Here is a 23981-nt window from a genome sequence, read left to right on the forward strand (position 1 = left end):
AAGCCTCTTGGACCAAATGAAAACTGTCCTGAAGTGATGCAAGTGCTGCTTCGGTGAGGGCCCAACTGCATAAAGGTGGACTGACGAGCCTCCAACAGAGTAAAGAATATTATTAATATAAATTCAAAATAGTGTAGGGCCTAGGATGGAGCCCTGAGGGACACCCTTTGCAACTGGAAGAGACTGAGAAAGGACATGTTCTAACTTTACGCTTTGCACCCTGCCTGTGAGGAAGTCAGAAAACCATGCTAGTGAATGAGAAGAGACCCAAATGTTAGCCAACCTCCAAACAAGGATAGAATGGTCGTCAGTATAAAAGGCCTTCAGTAAATCAGCTAGTTTAGTTTTGCCACGGTTAGCTTGCTAACACTCTTTTGGAGGCAGTGACACAAAATGGGTCATGTCTTGTAACACAAAAGGGATGTGGGAGACAACCTCATGGAAGTAAAAGCTCCAAATCATGTGATGTGATCATATGATACTGAATACATTCAACTTGACTTCAAAATGGCAGGCAGTGATGTTGGGCTGAAAGCACAGTGTGTTGAATGTGGCAAAATCCTCTCATAGACCAGTTTATTTTTAACTGTGACCTGCAGTAGATCGCTCCGCCAGTCGGTCAACAAAAATTCCCCAACCCTAGGATTCATCCTAGGAGGCTGACATTTGGCATGGAGGTCAACTTTGTGTGTGTGTGAAAGTGTGCGTTTGTTCATGCCAACTGACTAAAAGGAGGCATGGCAATGGCTTGTAACAAAAAAGTCACATAACTCCTAAACTATTTGAGGAGGCATCATTGCACTTTGCAGAGTTTGTTTTCATTAGTGACATATGACCCCGCCCCCTACATTCTAACCACACCCCTTTAATAACTCATGAACCATTTAATGTAGACTCATGTCATATGCATTATTGGTCTGCCAGTCCACCTCCCTTTTGTAACATCTTTGTTTAGTCAAATATGAGAACCTGAAACAGATTTTTCATTGGTTTGTCTCTGGACTCCCTATACTTCAGCCACACCCTCTTCATAACTCATTAACTATTTGTCATAAAGCCTTGCAGTAGGCATAGACATGGCAAAAAGTTCATTTTTCCATTAGTGTGACTTAGTCCCTCTGCTCATACTCACACACAACCACATGGCCTCCATGGTTTGTGTATGTGAATGCATACACACCATAAAAAAATAGTTGAGGCGACTTAAAAGTTCAAGGCAACAGACTGTGATAGAAATTAATTGTGAGCCCAACTCAACCTCTTAAGTTTTGAAATAAACTTCAAGAAGCTTTGCTGATGTCTAATCTTTAATTGAGATAATATACTTTTCTTCTTTAGATAAACTTGAATCTTTGACATTTAGAAACTTAAAACATGAATAAAAATTTGGTCACAGTGAGCTGCAAAAATGATTTGTCTTTCTTTAATGTCTGAAAAAAGGTTTAATTGAAACTATTAAAATTTTAACATTTACTTTCACTTCAATGACTTTACTCAATATTTTTTAAATACCATATTTTAAGTTTCTAAAATTCAAAACTTTAAGTTTATCTAAAGAAGAAAAGAGAAAGTATCTCAACAAAAGATCAGTATTGGGTAAAACTTTTTCAAAACTTAAGAATCTGAGCTGGATTCAAAACTCAAAAATCTATTTTAAAATTCTGAGTCTTCTCAGCTTTCAGTGCACACATGGGTGCATGCACACACTGCAATAGCTGGTCGCAGATATTACAAATTCATGCTTGTTTCTACTTTTTGTAATGGGAAGTGATCCACAGATAAAAAAAAAAACAGAAGTGGAACTAGACTTAGAAAAGAGTGACAAACCATGTAAGTAGCTAATTCCAAGAAATGAACCAGCTCAAACATACAGTAGCAGGTAATTTTAGGTTCCTTAAGGCTGTATGTGTTACAGCTAACACAAACACAAGACACAGACATGGAGGCAATGTGGGACAAGAGGGTTTATGTCTTACCTGCAGCGTCTTGAATGGGTTGGACGACTGGCTGAAGTATTCAAGGGCAGCAGGTAACCAGACAGACAGGCAGGTTGATAAGGTAGGTCCTGCAAAAAGAAGAGCCACTGTTAGCCACTGTCATGGAGCTCTTAAACTAGACTCGAGCTATTCTAGCACACTAGTAGATGTACTGATCAGTGAGGAGCAGCTGCTGAGCAGGGATCTTGTAGCAGAGGTCATGAGTGATGATGGACAGATGAGCTGATTGCTGATGATAAGCAGATGTGGAGCAGAGGTGGGAGCCAGGAGACAAACACACAAAAAGACACGACATGAGACACAGACAAAGAGCACTGGAAAATACACAGCAACACAAAACAATAGAGAAACACAGCTGTGACCACAACAGTACTAAATCATTTAAACAGTGTCTTTGCAAAGCAAACTGAGAACGATATGTGTCTGTGACTAGTCAACCCTTCTACTAGGAATTACATTTGTTCATTACTAGTTTTCATAAAAGTTAAAAAGATGTTATGTCAAGGGATGTGTGCGATTAGTTGACTACATGATTAAATATCGCCAACCTTGCTAGTTGACACCAGAAATACTAGTTGTTTAAACTGTTTGTCAATATTTCAGTCATGCACAATGTCAGTTATCTGTTGCCTCTAAGGTGTTATGCAGCTCACCGCCACTAGTTGGAGCTGCAGTCCTGTCAGACAGCAGCCCCTCTCACCATACACCATAAGTGTGTCTGCCCCAACGGTTGACCCAGCCCCAGATGTTTATATCAGCAAAGTCGGACAGATGCTCCAACTACAGTCCTCCCTCCAACTGTTGGTCAAAGAATAAGTAGATCTATATAGAACAGAATTAATAAGTCACTCACTCTCAATCCAATAATTTCCATCTTGCATTAGTTCAGCATTGTAATCAGTGGTAGTCAGTAAGTTATTACACTTACATAAAGCACTGTACTTATTTTGTACTTTGGGATGTAGTGTAGAAGCATTAAGTTGAATAAAATGAAACTCAGAGGTAAATACTGCACTTTTTTAATCCACAAAGCTGAAAAATGCTGTTTGTAGCGATACATGGTTACAAAAAACACCTTTTCTCTTTTCTAATCTGGGCAAAAATAATATAATTGAACATATTTATCAAAGTTTTATTACATAAATAGTGCAGTTTATTTATTATTATTTTTTTTTAGTTTTATGGTTGAAAATATGAAAACTGTTCTCTCCATAGACTACAGTGACATATACACTGCATGTCAAGAGGGAAATGACTTTAGACAGTGAGTTGCATATACAACTGTAAGAGATTTTAGATAGGGCCCTCTGGTGTTAGGTGAGTGTGACCCGGGTGACAAGATGCCCCTCTCTCCCCTATTTCAATCTAGCATGTTTTCTTAATCTCTGATGCCATATCATGATCATTTTATCACATGACTTCTCCTTCAATGACATACAAGAGTGAAGGACATGGTATTTACACTTGTTACCATTTCTGCTACCGGTGATCCACATACACCAATCTAATTGGATTATATTGTGTGTCTTTTCCCACGCAGTAACGTGACACTGCGTTCAAACCGGAATCGTTACACCAAACCTCTCACCGTCTGCCTCTCATCCAACTTCTTCAAAGCGCCCGACTTCAGACTCTACTTGGAAATAACGCTGGACTAACTACCAACTACCTGGAGAAATGAGATTACTAGTGTTTGTCGTATTAATCACAGGTAAATATCGATTAATTGCTTATTGTGCAGTTTATTAACAAAAGCTGTTAGTACCGAGCGCTTGTTGTGAATGGTTTCGTTTTCATTATTACGCATTTCGAAGCAATAAACTTAAAAACAGTTGAGACAAGAAATTATGTATATATGTATATATTGACATTGATCTCTGGTTGGTTATTAAAGTATTTTCTCTGTTCATAAAACTATAGTGATCAGACTACAGAGCAGCTGTACTAAAGATCATATTCTGCCACATTTGCTAAGAAAAACAAAAAAAAGTAAAAAAAATAAAAAAGATTTTCAATTTACTGTGGCTTCTTGGGTCCGTGTATCATCATCATCATTCATTCAATTATAATTTCAGTCTGGCAAACAAAAAAACAAAGAAACGAGTGAGAATTCAGTTGATTTGTTTTTCTGTATTAACCAAATATCGAAAAAAGACTTTTCTGTTTGAAAGGACAAATCAAATAAATGAGCAAACAAAACCAAATAAGTCAAATTGACGTTGTTCTTTATTTGTATTTATTTCTTTTCTTATTTCCTGTGGTGTCCAGCGCCATGTGAGAGCTGCGACTCTCTCTGATGTCGCCGCCACCCCGGTCACGTGGTTAATGTAGCTCCTCACTGTCAACCTGTTTGAAGCAGATCGACAGCAGCAGCAGCTGTTTTCTGTGAATATTAACACATAATGAGTAATGATTAAGCAGCATTTCGTTTTCCTGATGAATTTTCAGAGCTGCTCCCAATCCATATGGGAGAGTGAGTACTGGCAGCAGTTCTCAGTAAATATAATCATATAATGAGCATTAATTAAGCTAATGTGTTGACTATACTCATATTTATCATACATATAATCAGGGGTGGAAGTAATTAATTACAAATACTCAAATTACTGTAATTAAGTAGTTTTTTGGGGTACTTGTACTTGTAATCTACTTAGTTACTTTTAAAATCATAGTTGAGTACTGAGTACAATTTGAATTGATATCCAGACCTTTTATCTGCATTTGTGTAGCCAATAAAATGATTTGATAGCAAAAAAGCCAATGAAAACCAGGACAAATGGACGAACAAAACAAAACAAAAAAAGTATGTTAATGACTTATCTTTAATTGATTTTTCATTAAGAATTTAACCAGTCAAAAAAATATTCATGGATATTTAATCCAGTAGTTGTGGCCGTAACTGCACCTCATCTAGCTTTGTTTTGTCTGCTGGAGACATTTGCTGAATAAGCAAATAAAAACTTGAAATGAAAGAAAAAAAGACAAACAGCATCAAAATGAGGAAAAAAACCCCCACTTGTTTTGTATCAAATCAATTATTAATGATTAATTGATTGTTAGTGTTTTAACTATTGGTAAAGCAAAACACAAAATTTAAAGCCCTAGAGAGGTGACTGACATCATCGGTTAATACTCTGAGTATTTTTTTTTTTTTTGACAAATACTTTGTACTTTTACTTAAGTATTTTTCTAACACTAGTACTTTTACTTGTAATTGAATAATATTTCAGCAATGTAATAGTACTTTTACTTGAGTACAGATTTTCAGTACTCTTTCCACCGCTGCATATAATAGTGTTTGTATTTTTTTTCTTTGTTGTGATGGACACACAGCAATCACTTTATCTGGGAGGAATTCCTATAATGTAAAATACGTTTGTCGTATATGTTTGCATTAATATTGTTCTCGTGTTGCTTTCCTTTTGTTGTCTTATGTTAATAAATTCACATAAACATGTACAAGTAAATATGAATGAATACAAGAAACTGCTCAATTTAAGCTAAGAAGTTCAATATTGTCAATCTTGATATACAAGGCAAGCAGCTGCGTTCAACAAAACATTTTATTAATATATCCAGGGAGAAAATTCATTGTTCTTCTGAATTAACAGTCTTCAAAGAAAGTCATTTGAACTTCCTGCAGGGAGAGAAAGATGGCAGAAAACCCTCCAATAGTTTGATGTGTCTGTATTTAAACTGCCTTGGTTTAATGTGCATTCATAGCAGCTTTACACTGTAACTGAGTCTGAAGTTAACTTATCTTGGTTTGATGATCAATCTTTGAGTTTAGGAATGATTTCTAAATTAATATCCATAAATAAATAAACCAGTTTAAACTATTTCTGTAACAGCTCTGGAAGGTTGAGACTCAGGCGCAGAGAACACACAGGAGGCAAAGTGAGGTTCAAATAAAAATCACTGTCTTTACTAGAGTTCAAAAGGCAAACAAAAACAGACAGGAAAAAAGGCACAAAACTAGAATCCCATAAAAAGGCAAAGTCCAAACAAAGTCATGGAGCCAAACACAGCAAAACAAGAAGCAGCACCACTGACAACAAAGACAATCTGGCAAAGACATGTGGAGCTGGTGGGGGTATAAATACACAGGGAAGGCAAGGAGGGTAATCAGGGGCAGGTGAGTAAGTGGCCTCAGGTGTGGTTGATGAGAGGCGGGAAAACACAGGAAACTGAAAAGACACAAGAGGTAGAGTTACAAAATAAAACAGGAAATGACATGATGAAAACCCAAATGTTACAATTTCATCATAAAAGATTGGACTGGACCTCCTGTCTTTGCTGATCTGTCCTAAAAGACTGTAAGTAGATTATCCAGGAGTTATCAGTTTTCCTTCAAACTTAATATTCTTCAAATGTATATCAATACAGTGATGGAAAAACCATCCAAACCTTTTACTCAGGTTCTCTACTTAAATACAAATTCAAGGTACCATTTCAGTCTTTCCATGTTTTGCAACTTTAGACTTATATCCCACCACATTTCACATATTGTATTTTTTACTCCAGTATACTTCTCTATGGCTTTAGTTACTTTAAAAATTATCATTTTGGGGAACATTTTACTGCCCAGAAGATTTTTATTTTTCATAGCACCAAAACCTATAGTAGTTAAGTTATTCCTATAAACCTGATTAAAATGGTAACATTTATTATCTGGTTACAGATCTATTTTAGTTTGATGATCAGATAATAAATACCCTCATACTAAAGCTGAATATCTGCACTTTAAACTCTTAAACACTGTTTTCTATCCACTGAGCTGAAGGACAGAACAAAAATAATCAAAGATTTGGTCATAGTCCAAATACATATTGACCAACCAAACCTCCACCTGTAGACGGGACCAACAACTAAACTTCTCCCTCCTAGTCACACGGATCCAGACATTGTAGACAGAGGGTGTGTACAGAAGGGTGCAATCTAATTTCATTTTTGTTTGATCCTGATATTAGTTTTATTTCTGCTGTTGCTTGTTGTGTTGTTTTGAGGGTTAGGGTAACATTGCTCAGCTTTATGAACACTGTAATCTTGTTTTGTACAATATGTACAAGAAAACGTTCAAAAAATATACAGTGCTGGGGTAAATAAAGTTTCTTTTTTTTTTTTTTGGAACGCTACCTTAACTAACTACAGGAAGGAGAAAGCTGACTGAGGTACCAGGTACCAAGTTTGCTGTTAAGTCTAACAGAACAGAAAGGGCCAGGAAGGAAGAGTGAGTTTCACTGCCACCGTAGGTTCTCCTGCTGGCTCGGTTGGGGAGGATGTGGCGAGGTGTTTGCAATGTGCAAGCTCAGGAAGATGACACTACATACTTCAAAGCGCAGCACTGTGTCGAAGACAGAGGTGTTACATCACCGCTCTATGCAATATATCCCCTTAAAGTTTCCAAAGCTTCCCCCAGTTTACAATTCTCCAGGAATGTAAGAAAGGGACTCCAGGCCTCATGAAAATGACTGATTTATTTTTCATATTGTATATTAACTTTTCAAGGACAAAGCATTCACACAGCTCCTTCAGCCACTGACCAACATAAGGCGTCTTTATGTCCTTCAACAAAGACAGAGCAAGCAACCTGCTTGCCGTTTAATGTACAATCCACTGGGTACCAGTTAAGAATACAAATACAAAGTATTTGTCTGTTTTGTATTTCAAGATAGTTCCATGGTCAGAAAAATGAGGTGGACTAACCTAGATCCTCATAATCCAATTATACTGAATGAATTTTAGGAGTTGAGCCCATGAGCATATCTCACTGCACCCCTCCTCTGAGATATCATCTTACAAGTTGTTTATCTCTTATCCATTGAGTTCTCTTATGCTCCAAGGGATCATCGTGGTTTTTCAACAGTATGTTATACAGTAAGGAATTTGATGACTTTGGCATATTAAATATTCACATTTTGCTTAACTACACATTATTTTTTAGACTGAGTAGGTTTAAAGTGTTTATGCTTAGGACATAAAAATGTTTCTGTTCAAAGAAAGTGTTATCTTTGTGTGCTTACTATATTTTTCCTTATTTCAGGTGTCGTCTGTCATGAAGAAACAGAAGTAAAGAAGCGTGATGGAGAGACTGTGACCTTATACAAGAACAAAACAGTCCATGCTTTCAAGGATTATCTTTGGACCTTTGGGCGACATAGCCCTATTAAAGCGATTACCATTGTCACCAATGGAGAAGTCACACGTGTCAACGGGACAAGATTTGGAAAGCGGCTACAGACAGACGTAGAGACCGGATCAATCACCATCTCTAACCTCACCGTCAATGACAGTGGGATATTTTTGATTCAGGTTTTCACAGAATCAGGCGCCCTTACGCAAAGTTTTAACCTCACTGTCCAAGGTGAGTCTCTTCACAGCCTCCATTAAGATTCATGTAATTCATTTAATATTTAGTCACTTTAAAGACTGTCTACACTGAAGATTTGAGCTAAGTTTCTCAAAAATATTACTGCAGACTTGGGTTATATCTACATTTCTGCAACTTAATGACAATGTTCTTAGCGTGTTATTTGTTTTTTTTCCCAGATAATTCTGTTATTTGTCGTAATGTTCTGGAGGGGAACAATATCACTCTGGACACTGGAGTAGAGGATCTACAGAAATACCATCATGTCATGTGGACACAGGGTCCACATTTTAGTGGGAATCTGATAGCTCAGTGGAAGAACTTTACCATCTCTATTGAAGAAAGCTTTGAGGATGTTCTGCAGCTGAACCCACACACTGGATCACTCACCATTATCGGAGTGACACAAAACTACACTGGATCTTACAGTCTCAGGATAATGTGGGGTGACGAACCACATATAATGAAGCAATATTACATCGCTGTCTATGGTAGGTGTTTTATAACTAATTGTACACATTCGTCTCTTTCAGGTTTGAGTATCTTTCACTGGCAAAGACCACACCATCAACATGCATTTAAATGATTTATTAACAAAGTGAATTGTGAATAGAATTAAATCTTGTTCTTCTTTTGTACATTGGATGTGTTTGGGGGAAGCTTTGGAGGGGAATCCGCCATACTGCCCAGGCATGACGGACCCCCTCAGGAACCTACAGAGAGGAAGAAGGAAAGGAACAATCAGGCAGAGAGATAGATTGGGGGAAGGCTGCTCCTGATACTCTGTTAGAAAGCTTCAGTCCTTGTATCCTTACTGTAGATACTGATCAGACACAGGCCCTCTCTTTCTGGATATTACTATAGTAAGTTAATATTGTGTCCAGATTTTGGTAAACACATATCATGTGTTGTGCAAAAACTTACCAACCCAAATTCCGAAAAAAGCTGGGATGTTGGGTTAAATGTAAAAAATAACAGCCGATATTCAACTGAATACAGTACAAAAACAAGACATTTAATGTTCAAACTGACTGACTTGATTGATTGCATTGTTTTTTTGTAAATATACACTCATTCTGAATTTGATGCCTGCAACATGTTCTAAAAAGTTGTGACAGGAGAATGTTTACACTGTGATACATCAGCTTTTCTTTTAACACTATTTATTTAGTGTTTGTGAGCTGAGGACACTAACTGTTGAAGTTTTGAAAGAAAAATTCTTTCTCTTTCCTGCTTGATATACGACTTCAGGTCCTCAACAGTCCGGGGTCTCTGTTGTCGTATTTTGTGCTTCATAATGCACCACACATTTTAAGTGGGAGACAGGTCTGGACTGCTGCGTCAGTTCATCTAAGATGAACTCGGGCCTAGAGAAGTCTGCAGTGTTTCTGGATGTTGTTGATATATGTCTTTCTCTTAGTGTTCCTGAGCCCATGTAGTATCCTACGGAGACAAAGGTCGCAGACATTCAGTGTCAGTTTTCATCCAGATTCTCTGAATCTCTTAATATAATAGATTGTGGATGGTAAAATCTGTAAATTCCTGCAGTTTTGTGTGACAAAGATTGTTCTTAAACTGTTGGACAATTTTTCACAAAGTGAACTTCAACCATCCATGTTTGTGAATGACTGAGCCTTTCCAGGACGCCCCTTTAATACCCAGTCATGATCCTGTCACCTGTTACCAGCTCACCATTAGCAGGTGCTTTGACCATTTCACAACTTTCACTCTTTTGTTGCTCCTGTGCCAACTTTTTAGAAATGTGTTGGAGGCATTAAATTTCAGAGTAGATATTACAAGAAAAGTTGATCAGTTATCACATTTTGTCTTTGTGCTGTATTCAGTTGAATGTAGGTCAAAAAGTATTTTCAAATTATTGCATTCTGTTTCTCTTTGTGTTACACAGCATTACAATTTTTGAGAATTTGGCTTTGTAGAGACCTGCAGTCTATACAGACAAAAGGTGTAACGGTGTGATGGGTTTATTTGTGTTTCGGCTGTTGTTTTGGACACAAATGCAGACTCAGACGCCAAAGGCAGTTGAACACAATTAGGGGATTTATTGGAACAAACAAGGTTGGGGAGTGATGGTGAAGGCAGGGGGCACGAGTGGTGGAATGAGCTGCTGCGGTGACTGAAGAGGGCTGGTGGTTGAGATGACAGCTGGATCCTGATGCACAGGAGAGGAGACGTTAGTAAAAAGACACACAGGGAAAAACACTGGAATCTCTTCTACAATACAAAGAACTGAGCGGCCTGAAGTGTACCGCTAAACTGGTAGGACAATCTGGTGCTGCACTTACTTGAACTGAGCACTGATGAGGTGATTGCATGCAGCTGTGGAGGTCCACCAGGTGCATGATGACAAGGCCCCGCCCACAACACACAAACAGGGGAGGATGAGACACAGGAGAAAACAGGGAGAACACAGGAAAAACAATAATCAAAGCCTAGGCTGTGACAATATGATATTAATACGTAATTCTGCATTTAGCTAACGGAGAGGTCTCCCTCATAGGATATGAGACACTTTCCACACAGCAGTTTCAATCTTCAATCTGCATACAAATAACACACCTTTATACTTTCAAATAGCTTGCTGTGCAAGTCCATTTTTGTGTGCAGGTATAATGCCAATGCTTTCCATTACCTTCTAGAGGCTAGACTATATAAATAGTGCACAGAACTTCCATGTCTGAAAAGTGCCTTAAACCTACATTCTTTCTAAAGGCCAGCAGGGGGCGACTCAAGTCAAATCAAGTTTTATTTGTATTGCCCAATATCACAAATCACAATTTGCTTCACAGGGCTTTACAGTCTTTACAGTAGACCCTAGAACAGGGGTCTGCAACCTTTACGATCCAAAGAGGCATTTTTGGCAAACAAAAATAAAAATAAAACATTTCCTGGAGTTACAACTGTTAAATTTCCTCCTTTTTTTTCCTGATTTGGCATCCATAGCTAGCATATTTTTGCTAAAAATTTAGAGGAGAGGTGCTAATAAGCCATGTGTCTCTGGAGTCGCAGGTTGCAGCCCCCGCCTTAGAACAAAGCAGAGGATTAGAGAGATGCAGTGGTTGTTAGGAAGATTACAGGTTACTCCACTTGTAGCAAAAACACGTCAGATTATATGTGCACTTATGAGAAAATGAGCCCACTTTACACTTGATATATGACCTCAGTAAACAGTAATGAGTTAATATCTCAATTGTTAGCTCCAAGTCTTCTTCTATATCATGATGTTCATTTTGTAAATTTTATATATATATATATATATATATATATATATATAATGATAAAGCAAGGCATACATTAGGGTGTGGCTACCTTGTGATTGACTGGTTGCTACCACGGCTTTGGGTTTTGTAGTCAGATGCAATCAGGACAGAAGTATAGCAATGCATGCCCTCCCCAGCTTCACCCTGTCATCCAAATGGTCACCTCTGGCTCTAAAAAACCCAACAAAGCCAAACTTGAGTGAGGCTGATAGTCCACAAACAAATGGGTGACATCATGGTGGATTTACATTTGATGGAAAGCAGATGGGATGCTGGTCAGGGTTATATCTATGGGCACTATGTTTTTTCTGTAGATTGAGCGGGTCAAGTCATAAAAATGAACAGTCTGATTAACAGCAGATGAGATGCAGGTGGGTGAAATATGCTGAAGTGTCTCCTCAGCTGTGTGCATTCATGCACGAGGCACAGCAGCTGTAACTTAACTGATTTTTTTTTTAATCTGATAGGATTTGTCAGGATCTAATGATAATTGGTGGTCTGTGTTCCTCTACACATCCAAGATCACACACACAGTCCAGAATCACAGAGTGAAATTGTTTGGAATAAAGCAGCTGTCCTCCTGGTTAATCCTGAGCTCCATCAGAGCAGGATAAAAAAAAATTCAGAAGTTAAATTCTGTTTCCACTGTCCTGTTTATAGCTACAGTTTTAGTTTTGCTGCTTAAATATTAATAGTGTTTGCTGCTGAAACATTACTGCACACATGGAAAATGACTAAAAGCAACTTCTCTAATCATTTAAGTATGCCATTAAAGAAAACACACATACAGTGTAGAAATAACCTGGACAGCTTTCATCATCTGACATTATTTAAAAGGCAATATAGCTTACAGGGACCAGTAGAAGAAGAGTGAAAGTCCAGGTGCAGGTCTCTAATTTGTTTGGGTGGTGGGCGGTGAATGATTTATGTGTACATGCAGATTCAAATGAACTCAGAGCTGTTCTGCACATCACTACTGTATAGGTTAGAGGTTGGGGTTGATGGATGGGTGGAAGGCAATGCAGACTTGTTTTGATTCAAGTTAAGTTAACATTCTTTTTGATAACCCATGGTTTGGGTAAAAAAAAGAAACTAGTAGTTATGTAAACTAAACCTAACCAAACCAAACCGTGACAATTCACATCAACCACGGGGCTTTTTTTGTTACTGTTACAACAAAGGTCACCACTGCTACTATAAGGCATGACTGAGTGTTATCAAATAGCTCAATGATGTTCCTTTTTCTCTTGTAGAACATGTCTGCAAACCACACCTCTCCAGAGTGCAGCCTGACGTTACAACACAGTCACTGAATGATGGGGACTGCTACATAAATTGCTTTGTGCAGAATGGACCTGATGTTATCCTGCGCTGGAAAAGAGCAGAGAAGGAGATTAACCAGACCAGCAACCCAGACACCTCCACCAATCTCACCCTCCCTCTGGACATCCAGAATCAGGATGAAGTCGTGTACAGCTGTGTGGCAACTAACCCTGTCAGTAAGGAGGCAGTTGCTGTCAACTCCACACAGTGGTGTCCACGTCACAGCGCAGGTAAAGGAAGTTCTCTCTCATTAACATTGTTTGGTTGTATTCAGATGAGAGTTAATGTTTAAAGTCACTACAATCAAATTTTCTTTAGCAACACTGGATGAAATAACTTCATGGGCCCTGTCTAAATATCTGGTGGCGCAGGTGGCTTTGGTACAAGAGCACAGTTGCCATTTTTGCCACGTCTGCAAAATAGCAAATGAACTTGTGCCTGGTCTGTGTGGCCTTGGGCAGGAGGTCTAAAAATGAAAGCAAAATGAAGGCCCAGCACATTTGCTATCTTGTGCTTGTTGCATTGGAGTCACTGGAAAAGTTTGCACCACTCAGAGAAGAGCCAAAAGTTGGCCTGAAGAAGAAGAAGAGTCAAAAGTTTCTGACAACAGCAAACATGGGGATGCTGGAGGAGGCTGTATATGTATATCTTGTGTAAAAGGCAAAAGTGAAGGCAGGCTAAGGCAATTTTTAAACTTTTTTGTGTCTCCATGTTCAGCCCTTATCCAAAAGCTCTCAGAAAACACACAGGAAAGACATGAGAGTATAGTACAGACAGAAGGCTCTGTCCATATACATATGTGTATCTAACGTAGAGCGTAAATGAGCTTTAATACTAAAATAAAAATTCTTATCAAAACTGACATCTCCCTCCATCTGAGGCTGAAAAAAGTCCACACTCCCCCAACCCACAGTTGACAGTGGAAGCAATTGATAAAAAAGGATACAAATAAAATTTTTTAATGAAATAAAGGTCAGTGCAGTAGCATCAAGAATAGCATCAGCTGGCCCCCCGGTTTGAGAACCACTGGTTTAGGGTTCCCTTTCATACATTCAACAGTTTGGTTTTCTGACTTTTCTGAGGTGAATTTTTTAGGAGACAGTTAAATGGTGATCACAGTGATGCGTGTCAGTGTTGCTATATTATATATAATTATATGACAATAAAATCAACTCACTTTGGGATTTGATGGAATCGTTTTTGTGCCACCATCATGTTTCTGTGAAGATTATTAAAATTTAACAGCTAAAATATTTTTATTCATTTACAGAGCCTAATGTGATGCCATGGATTATTGTTGGAATTTTAGTGTTTCTGGTGGTTATAGTGCTGGTAGTGTTGAGTCAGAAATGCAGAACCACCAGGGAGGGAGCACCAGGTATGTGAATGCAATGTATTTGTTTTACTTTTTTTCCCTTTTTTCATTGTTGCTGACAAAGTTCTCTGTCAGCTTAGCTGGTCTTCTTCATGGTCAAATCTTGTTTTTAAACTCTTATTTCTAATCTAGATCATTTAAATATGAGAAATATGCAGGAGGGGACGCCAACTCAACGCTCTAATGGTTTAGAGGTATGCATTCAAAAGACAAAGTGTCACATACAGTACATGAATCAAAAACATATTCACTGTTGCTCTGGTTGTTATAAATAGTTCAAACTGGCTCTTTTTCAAAGTACTGCAGTGGCTTCAGGATATCAGATCAGGTATATATCGTGCTAACATGACCATGAATGAGCCTCACAAACAAAAATAAAGAGTTAAAAGAAACAAAAATTTAAATATAAAAGTATAAATCTTTTAAGGTATAGTTTTATTTATTTTATTTTTTTCCAGGACAAAATCTGTGTGTGCATGTGTTTCTATGCTGAGCGAAACATACCATCAAAAACTGTAACATGCATCATATGTTCTTGTTTCAGGAAAGTATGGAACGACAACACCTGCTGAGAAACGGCGGGGGAAGACAGAACCAGAATGAAAGAAGTACTTGAGGCTCTCTTCTTTTACCTTCTCACCCAGCAGCATGCCTCTAATCTTTTCTTTTCTCTTACTCTTTTAAAGGGTAAATCTGTAATATATTTACTGTAATAAATCACAAAATGACCATGATGCATCATCAAAGATCAAGGAGGCATGTTAAGCTGAAAAAGTTGCTTCACGTGACATGAACACTAAATTCCTATTCTGGACCACATCAAATGTTTTGTATATCTGTTTCATATTAATCAGAATTCACATCAATGCTGAATGAGTAAGTCTCCTTTTATGAGTTGTTAGAAATCATCAGTAATCTTGTAGGAAGCCTAGAGGTTTGTAACTGTTAAATTGAGCAAATGTTAATAGAGTTTGGCAGTAATGAGACAGGCAGTCACTGAACTCATCATCCAGAGTGTGTTACTTCAGAGCAGTGGGCTTTTGTTTTCAGGATAACAGCCTGAACTTTACATTGACAGACAACTGACAGTTATAAACAGCTGATCAACTGACAGTAGAGGACTATGAACCATCAGGAAATCTTGCCATCACTCTTCAACACACACTGCCATAGATTCTGCTCAGTCTTGTATCATATTTATGAGCACAGTTTTAACCAAGCAGAGTATCCAGACACTGGACTGTTTTGTATTGTACTGTAGTTTTTGTGGAGTGATTTCTCTCACCTCCAGTGAGCTGTCTAAACCACCATATCAAGTGTACATTTTCTCTTCAGGAATATTCTGGTCCTGTGTCATTTGCAAATGTTTTGTTTGAAAAAATGGATCTTCAAAGTGGACGAAGTGAAGCGACTCAGTTCCTGAAACAATCCCTTCTCAGTCAGTTCACTTGAGCTTTCTGACAATTGTGAGTGAACGTGTAGGGATTCACTCTGAGTCTCACTGCGCTGAACTGAACGTATCACACACACTGAACAATTCACAGTCACTGTGTTGCTGCAGGTCTGGCCAAACAATCCAGAACACAGACTGTTAAACTGTTGTTCAACAACTCCACAATTTCTATTCTATTTCTAATCATGATTTTTATTTTCTCCTGTAAGTGTATAATGTGTACTTCTTTTATAATAAACCTTCATTCAGAGAGAGAAGAGAAGTTGTCATGACTCTAATGTAATTTAAAGGGACAGCTCAACCCCAAATCAGAAAAACATATGTTCCCCTGGCCTGTAGTGTGATTTGTCTGTCTAGACGTTTTTGTTGTGAGTTGTAGAGTTTTGGAATTATTGGTCATAAAAATGTCTGCCTTCTGTCCAATATAATGGAACTAAATGACTCTCAGCTTGTGGTGCTATTGCTGACCTTTATTTCATAAAAAATGTATTTGTATCCTTTTTTATTAATTGCTTCCACTGTCAAACTGCTGTTTTATGTAGAAACTACTTTATTTCTAGATTATACTGAAAAAGTAGGTTGGATTACATTACTCCCTTTTGTAAGGAACTAAAAACAAAAAGGTTAGGGTGAATAAGGATATTTTGACATTGTTTTGTCTAGTGGAGCCATTTGTTGACTTAAAATGACTTAAAATTTAGTAAAAGAAATGACAAAAAAAAAAGAGAAAACTAACAATGAAGAGAAAAACATTTTTTTGTATCTTATAAATTATTATTGATTAATCATTTGTTAGTGTTTTCAACTACTGGTTCAGGAAAACACACAGAATGTTCAACCCTAGTTTAGAGAGGTACTCAGAGAAATACTTTGTACTTTTAATCACGTATATTTCTATGAGCAGTACTTTTACTTGTAATTGAGTAATGTTTTAGCCATGTAACAGTACTTATACTTGAGTACAGATTTTCAGTACTCTTTCCACCACTGATCTGCAGAGTATATGAGAAATAAAAGTCTCTGCAGTAAAATCCTGCAGATGTTGACGTTGGACAGCAGAGGGTGTAAGTTCACCGTCTCTCAGAGCAGTGTGTTTTCTGAGATCTCATGGGGCCACCAGGAAAATACTGGACTGGAAGCCAGTGCAGTATTTGTGCTGGGATAATACTGGATTTCTTTGTATTTCCTCTGAACTGTTTCTGACCTTCATCAGAGGCCCTTCATGAAGAAACCAAGTTTTATTTTGCTGCCATTCCACAGATAGAATCATAAAAATGGGAGAAAATAAAGACACAATTAACTGAAACAACAATACAACAATATATATTAAATATATATGAAATGTGTGTCATTTATAGAATGATTTGGTTTGCTTTAGATTTGTAAATTTCTAAACTTGCTCTGTGCTAGAAAACAGACTAAACTCAGACAAGAATTTAAATGATTAAATGTGTGAAAACTAATAACATAAGTATAAAATGTGCTTTAATCATTCTTGTTGTAAAATAGATTTTTTAATGAAAACGTTGGCCCTTTAAAGTTGTGTCCCAGATTTACATTAACATTTTTTAATCAGGTATAAGAAGGATTAAGGACACCTGCCTCACTTATTGGTTTTAAAAAAGGATTCTCCCAAGCTTTTAAAGGCCATGCCCAGGTGAAAGCAATCCCCAGCGAGGAGGGAGGGGCAAGCAGCCAGGGAGGGAACCTGCAAGAGAAAGCAGAGGCAGGAACAGGAACTGACCTGAGGCCTGTGGCCATCAGAGAAGTGAATCATTTTGTGTACCTAAACTCCATTCCATTTCTATAGTAGCTTCAAATGTTATTTAACCTACAGTTAGTTTTAGATTATGTATGATAATAACAGTGCATAGCTTTAGTTCAAACTATCCAACATGTAGTAGTTCTTCTGACACCTGCCACCTTCAGTATCTTACTGATTAATCATTAACTCATCAAAAGAACCAATTGAACCATTACTCTGCATTAGAACTTTGGATATATAAGTAATTTTTACTGCTAATTCTTTTGAATAAATGTAACACAATACACAATATAATAAAGTATCATTTTGAATACAAGGCTGTTGCTCCTAATGGAGTGATTTAACATTCAGCACAAGTTCCTTTACTTGGAACATAACATTTCAAGAGTCAGCCTGTAGTAACCCCACCCTGTAAACCTGCAGTGATTTCACTGCCTGTCACTCTGTGAGGCTGACTGACACCCATCACAATCTGTGGGAAGCTGTGATTATTTTATCATGTCTATTTTAATAATCAGTAATTATGTGCTGGATAGGCTACACATTGACTCAAAGCCCTCATCTCTTCCCAAGTTAGTATAGCAAAATCCTTCTGCTTTTAACATGAAGTATACTGTGTAATCATGAAAAATGACACATGTCAAACTAATGATTCAGTTCTTTTCATTTGGACTGCGCTCTCTCCTTGACTGGGGAAAATATAATGCTGATCAAATATTTTAATTTACAGGAACCCAAATATCAAGTGGCTTATTTTCATGTAACCATCAATATTTTCTGATGGCTTTAATAGTAACACAATAAACACACTGCAAGTCAAAACATTAAGGGCATTAGAATGCAATTTGCTTCGCATATTGTCTATGCATAAAAATGTCCAATAAAGAAAACTGAAATTGCAGCCCAGTCGACAGAGAGAAAAAAATATTTGAGGCTTGTTTCTGCTGCAGGGACAAGCCTAAAATGAAAAAGATATTTTTTTCTCTGTGGAAATTCTGCAAACCACGGGTGTAAATGACCCCAATTCAGTGTAGTTAAAATAGTTTTATTTTGAAGTGTATTTGTTCTGCTCTTACGTGGCCATTTCCGGTGAAAAGAGAAGTTTTATTTTGAAAGGTCACTAAACACACGTAGCGACACGAGAGTTAAAAACTGTAAACAGTGTAGAGACGGAAAGGAGCATGGGGGGGAGAAACTTTGATAAGAAAGTCATAAACATAAACGGGAGAGTAAGCTGTTAAAAGGAGTTCAGCTCCAGGCGACAGTGGCAACAAGGTATGTTAACTGCATTTATTTGTGTCCAAAAATTTCAAGTTTATTGTATGTATTTTCATTTTTTTATTGTTAAGAGTCCTATATTATTTGATAAGCAAGCTAATGTGCCATTTGTCTTGTGTTTATTTTGTGTTCAGCTCGTCCGTTGGTCTATGAACTGAATTCACCATTAAAAGACATTAGACCATCAGTCTTGGCTTACTGCTATACAACGGGTGTTAAAAATCCATGTTTCTGAACAAAAACACTGACCAAACTTCACACACTAACACTAACACACAAAACCTTATAGACATCGTCTTCAGCTAGTATCGGTACAGTGTAATTCAAGTTTGCTCTGTGTACACGCAGTATAACTGCTGTGTTGCTGCGTGGTACATAAAGTTTTCACACATTCAGAAGAAAAGTCAACTTAACTACACATGAACATACCTCTCAATCGATAGATGTCCGTAGTTTAATCAATTACAATGACCGGTGTAACATGGCATGTAGTATCAAATTACTCTCAGTGAAAAACCGCTCCTCAGCTCTCATTGGTCAAAACTATGCTGACCTGAAATCAGTTCTTATGGATTCAGTTTGGCTTTACTGCAGTAGCTGGCAATGGAAAACTGATGCTGAATCAGTAGATCAGCGTTTGTCCCTTCTATGGCTGTATGGGTTGATGGACTTGACCAAATACAAATCAGAGTAGGGTCTGCTCTAGGGCTGACCACTGGGGGCCAATGAGTTTCTGGGGGTGGTTGTGGCCTGGCCACTCCTCTACGCCCGGCCACGCCCCATGTCAGTAGTCCACTGAAAAAGAGACGAGAACAGGAAGTGTTCAGAGACAAACTGATTGATTTGAGAGGTCGTTTTCAGCAAAATAATCCACACAGTAGAGGAGTGAAACAGAAAACAAACTTGTAAGTAACTTACATGATTTCTTCAAACCTCACAGGCTGTGCTTAATGCTGCTCTCCAGGGCTCTGAGCCTGTTCAAATATCAGGCCAACAATGAACACTTGTTTGTGTTTTTGACACTTTTAAATACAATTTGTGGATGTGCTTTTGGAATCTACAGTACAGACTGACTTCATGTTCGACTCTCTTGTCCCATGAATGATTCAGTCCTGTTAACAGTCTGTCTTCAGTTGTTTTGTTTTATTTGACAAAATAATGATAAAGTAAGTCCTTTATTCTCTGCTATCCTTCCAGGGGTGAAATCCACTGGTTAAAACATACATGGACCTGCACTCAGTTTCTCTTTGTTCTTCTCAAGAAGACATTTCTACATTTCCCCAAAGCAGGTGTGCCTTGATTCTGCTCTACAATCTGTTACATCAAATTAAAATGATTGAACTGTCTTATCACTCTAAGCTACATTTATGAAATAATTATCCACTATTACTTACTTACGGTATGCTGTATCAAATGACTAAGACATATACAGGTAAGCAACATGCTGTTATTAATTTTGTAAGTGTCACCACTGGTGCAGGCAGGGTAACAGAAACGCTGCTGTGTACACAAGCCAGGGGGGTTCTTTTGCCCTCAGACTCGACAGGTGGTAATTCTATCAGGCTATTTTTTTTTAGTTAATATAATGAGGGAAATCTACAATTTGATCAACAACAACATAAATAAATAAATATGTAAGAAAATAGACACATTCTCAAAACTGAGCTGCCAGGCTACTCCTCCAAATGGTTGTTTGCCTTTAGATAAAGTTTGGGCGTTTCCACTGGTTTCAAAGTTTTGTGGCTGACTGATGGAGTGACTTAGCTTGGTGTGTAAAGCAGTGTGTATTGTGTTATTTTCCTGGTATAACTAACGATTGCACCCAGGCATGCCTCTTCTTGAATGTACTTGTTTAACATAGTTCTCCACATAGTGGAAACATCAAAAATATCCCATGGGAAATATCAGAAATCTTGTTTCTCTTTTTGCAAAAAAAAAAAAAAATCTTATAAAATTACACAATTATGCACTTGTTATCCAGGGTGGATAATTAAATTTTATTATATGCCACCCCCAGGGTCTTGCAGAAGTAGACTTTTTTGGTCTTGTAAACACCAAAATGCCCCAATAACTTCAGGTTCGTTTGATGGGAAACTTCCTGCATCCTCTCCTGAAAAAACATAATTTGATTCTCCACATTTCTCTGTGGAAATCTGAATAAAAGGTTAACTTACTTAAAACAATAGTTCACCCAAAAATGAAATTTCACTCAATATCTACTCACCCCTGTGCTGATGTGAGGATGGGTGAAGATCTCCAGTTCACAAAACACTCCTGGAGCTTCAGTGGAAAACAACGTTGCAGCCAAGTCCAGTACAACTGAAGTGAATGGTGACCAGTTTTAAAATGTAAAAAAAAGAACACAAAACACCCACAAAATGTCTCCATACTGCTCGTGTGGTGTAATCCAAGTGTCTGTAAGTCGCGATATTAAAATTTTACCCCAAAATACGCCATTTACACCATGTTTTTAGCTAAAATGTCAACTGGAGCCTCTCAGTCCTGATCCATGAGCACTTTCATTCACAATGTCATTTTTGGGTGAAGTATCGCTTTAAGTCAGTTTTCAGTTTAAAGAGGACCTATTATGCTTCATTATTATATCATTATCATCTCTAGCACTGTATATTCATTGTGGGATTTCTCTACAGTTCCATAGTAGCTTTGCACGATTAACAGTTCAAGAACATCTGTATGCTGCTTTATACAGCTTCTCTATTCACCCTCTGTCTGAAACGAGCTGTTTTAGTGCTGGTCTCTTTAAAGTGACAGTTCACCCCAAAATCAAAAATATCTCTCTTCAATAGAATCTGGAATCTGTCTGCAATAAACCTGAACTATTTCACAATCTACCAGAGGTGCTTCTTTTCTACTAGAAAGACAGTAGCAGAGAGTCTGTGGATCACAAGAAGACTGACATCTCTGTGGCAGATATCTCCAAAACTCTGCGTAAAAATATAGGTGGATAAACAGCACTACAGGCCAGGGAAAAAATATGTGGTTTTGATTTTGGGGTAAACTGTCTTCAGTAGGGAATATGCAGAGTCAGACAACAGACAAAAATCCAACCAAAAAACTGGAAAATGACAAATGGATAACAAAGGCTGGACTGCTGAACACATAAAGCAGCTAAGATGAACTGGCACCAAATGGAATCAAGGGTGCTTTTCAGGGTGCTTTCTTTGCGTTGAATTCTGCCTCCTTATCTCCTCTCTCCTCCGTCGACCCAGAAGTCATTTCTCCTCCGCCACGATGAAGGATTCTCCCAATTGTTTAAATGCACCTGGAGGAGATGAGGAGCAAGGAGAGAGGAAGCTTCTTGAGGAGCTCAGAGCGAGGATACATCAGTGTATCCTACACAGAAGTCTTTTATCAAGAAGAGTAATGTTGATTGGACAGTTTTGATGATTGTCAATCTGCATCATGAGTCATCAGTCCACCCAGAGGGAAATCAGAATAACAGAAGTTTCTGCGGCACTTTAATGATTCTCATATGAATATTTATGTAATTTGGTGACACAAAGAGCTCATGAAGAAAAAACAGATCATAATTGTTATTAGTATTATTAGACTGCAAATCGCTGCATGTTCTGAGTAATGACACAAACAGGTAGAAACAGGATGAAAAGCTGTCTCGTGCAATGATTCAGAGATTATTACTTTGGAATCAGTGTCACACACTTTTTAATTAACTAAATCAGGGAAAATACCTGTGGCAGCATGTTTACTTTGTAGCGTTATGTACAGCGTTACTATAAAACAGGTTAATTTGATTGCAAAGAGTTATGGTGTCACATAAAGCAGCAGTTTGTCTTTTGTCTTTTTTTTCAATTTCAGGAAAACAGGAAACACAATTGTGAATGAATGAAAAGACAAACATGAACTGGGAAACTAGAGATGTGTCAGTTTTACTTGTTAGCTTGTTAGGTTTTAGATATTTTTCACTCTGGTGGTGAAATCCAACCTTAACATGTACATGGACCCAGCATCAGTCTGCCGTTGTTATATGACACATCTTTTTTGTTTCCAGGACCCAAATGCAGACGAGTGGCTGAGTCAGCGACACGCACAAACCTCATCATTTACAGAGGCAGTGCAGTGCGTAGTTAGACGGGGCAGTGCTGTGATGGAGAAAGGAGGGAAACTCCAAGGGAACCTGCTGCATAAGTGAAGAATAGCCCTGAAGGGACTGGAGAAACAGAAACGTAGCTGGAGAGGAGGGACAGAGAGACAGACTGACAGTAAGTGATAATCGTCCCTTCATTTTATTCTGTTTCTGTTTAACAGGTAAACCTGCAGTTTCTCCTTCCCCTCTTAGCCTCAGTATTTTCAGTCTGGTTTTGCTTTAACTGTTTCCTGCCTGCTTCCTTAGATGGCCGGCACTGCAAGAAAACTTCAGACACATGAAGAAGTAGATGATAACAAGTCGGTACAGAGGGGAGGAGGGGAGGCAGAAGATCCAAAGATAAAGATCAGAGCTCACGGAGCTGTGTCAACGAGGTAAGGTTATGGTCCATACAACAGCATGCTGAAAAGAGCTTTTGAGTGAGACAATGTCACTTTTGAAAGATGAGATAACACAAACTTCTTCATCTGAGTAAAAGGTTTGGCTTAAATACAATAAAGTATTATATTGTATTATATTGCATGCGAGCCTGTCACTGAGCACATGCACCAAAAGAAGTTTTTCATTCTTCCATATTTTTGGGTTTGTAAAGCATACACAGTAAAATCCTGTTCCAGCCACTGAGAGCATGCAGGTTAGAGTAGGGATGCACAATAAATATTGGGAATCATTGGCCAATATTGACCTATCCTGCAGTATCGGTCTATATCTATATTTGGCGTATGTTAGCCAATAAATATTGGTTACACTAATATCTGATTTGCCACATTATCAGAGCAATTCATTTAAATTGTTTTGGCAAAATTCTCTATAAAACACAAAGTTTATTTATGATGTTTTTTGGTGAACTTTACTAGAACAGGTAAATGAACATTTGAAGAGTCAGTGAGGAGCTGACTTCCAGCTGACCCCCCACACTCATGACATTTTACTGACACAGCTCCTTAAAAATTTCAATAGACTAAATGGATCAGATTTTGATTTCAGGGTGCTTGTGACACTCAAAAATGGATCCA

General features: G+C 37.9%; 1 protein-coding gene and 3 long non-coding RNA genes across 5 annotated transcripts in view; 2 read left to right on the forward strand and 2 right to left on the reverse strand.

The window, feature by feature from the left end:
• LOC146330677 (uncharacterized) overlaps positions 1-23981 on the reverse strand; it is a 215788-nt gene that overhangs the window by 45810 nt on the left and 145997 nt on the right. The window lies entirely within an intron of this gene.
• Positions 3569-16919, forward strand: LOC146330678 (CD48 antigen-like). Its single transcript, XM_084716202.1, has 7 exons — positions 3569-3708; positions 8041-8361; positions 8547-8858; positions 12899-13198; positions 14239-14346; positions 14476-14537; positions 14888-16919. The coding sequence occupies exons 1-7, from the start codon at positions 3675-3677 to the stop codon at positions 14957-14959; spliced, it is 1209 nt and encodes a 402-aa protein (XP_084572328.1). The 5' UTR covers positions 3569-3674; the 3' UTR covers positions 14960-16919.
• Positions 10403-18084, reverse strand: LOC146330679 (uncharacterized). Its single transcript, XR_014769866.1, has 4 exons — positions 17399-18084; positions 11695-11816; positions 10671-10704; positions 10403-10537 (listed from the first exon to the last, which is right to left on the reverse strand). It is a non-coding gene; the product is annotated as an uncharacterized LOC146330679 (long non-coding RNA).
• Positions 18456-23339, forward strand: LOC146330680 (uncharacterized). 2 transcript variants are annotated; one of them, XR_014769867.1, is made up of 3 exons: positions 18456-18836; positions 22870-23080; positions 23212-23339. It is a non-coding gene; the product is annotated as an uncharacterized LOC146330680 (long non-coding RNA). The 2 variants fall into 2 exon arrangements; XR_014769868.1 differs by lacking the exon at positions 18456-18836 and adding an exon at positions 19629-19744.

This window comes from Lutjanus erythropterus, chromosome 3 (assembly GCF_056507025.1).
Source record: "Lutjanus erythropterus isolate fLutEry1 chromosome 3, fLutEry1.hap2, whole genome shotgun sequence".
Classification (NCBI taxonomy): domain Eukaryota; kingdom Metazoa; phylum Chordata; class Actinopteri; order Lutjaniformes; family Lutjanidae; genus Lutjanus; species Lutjanus erythropterus.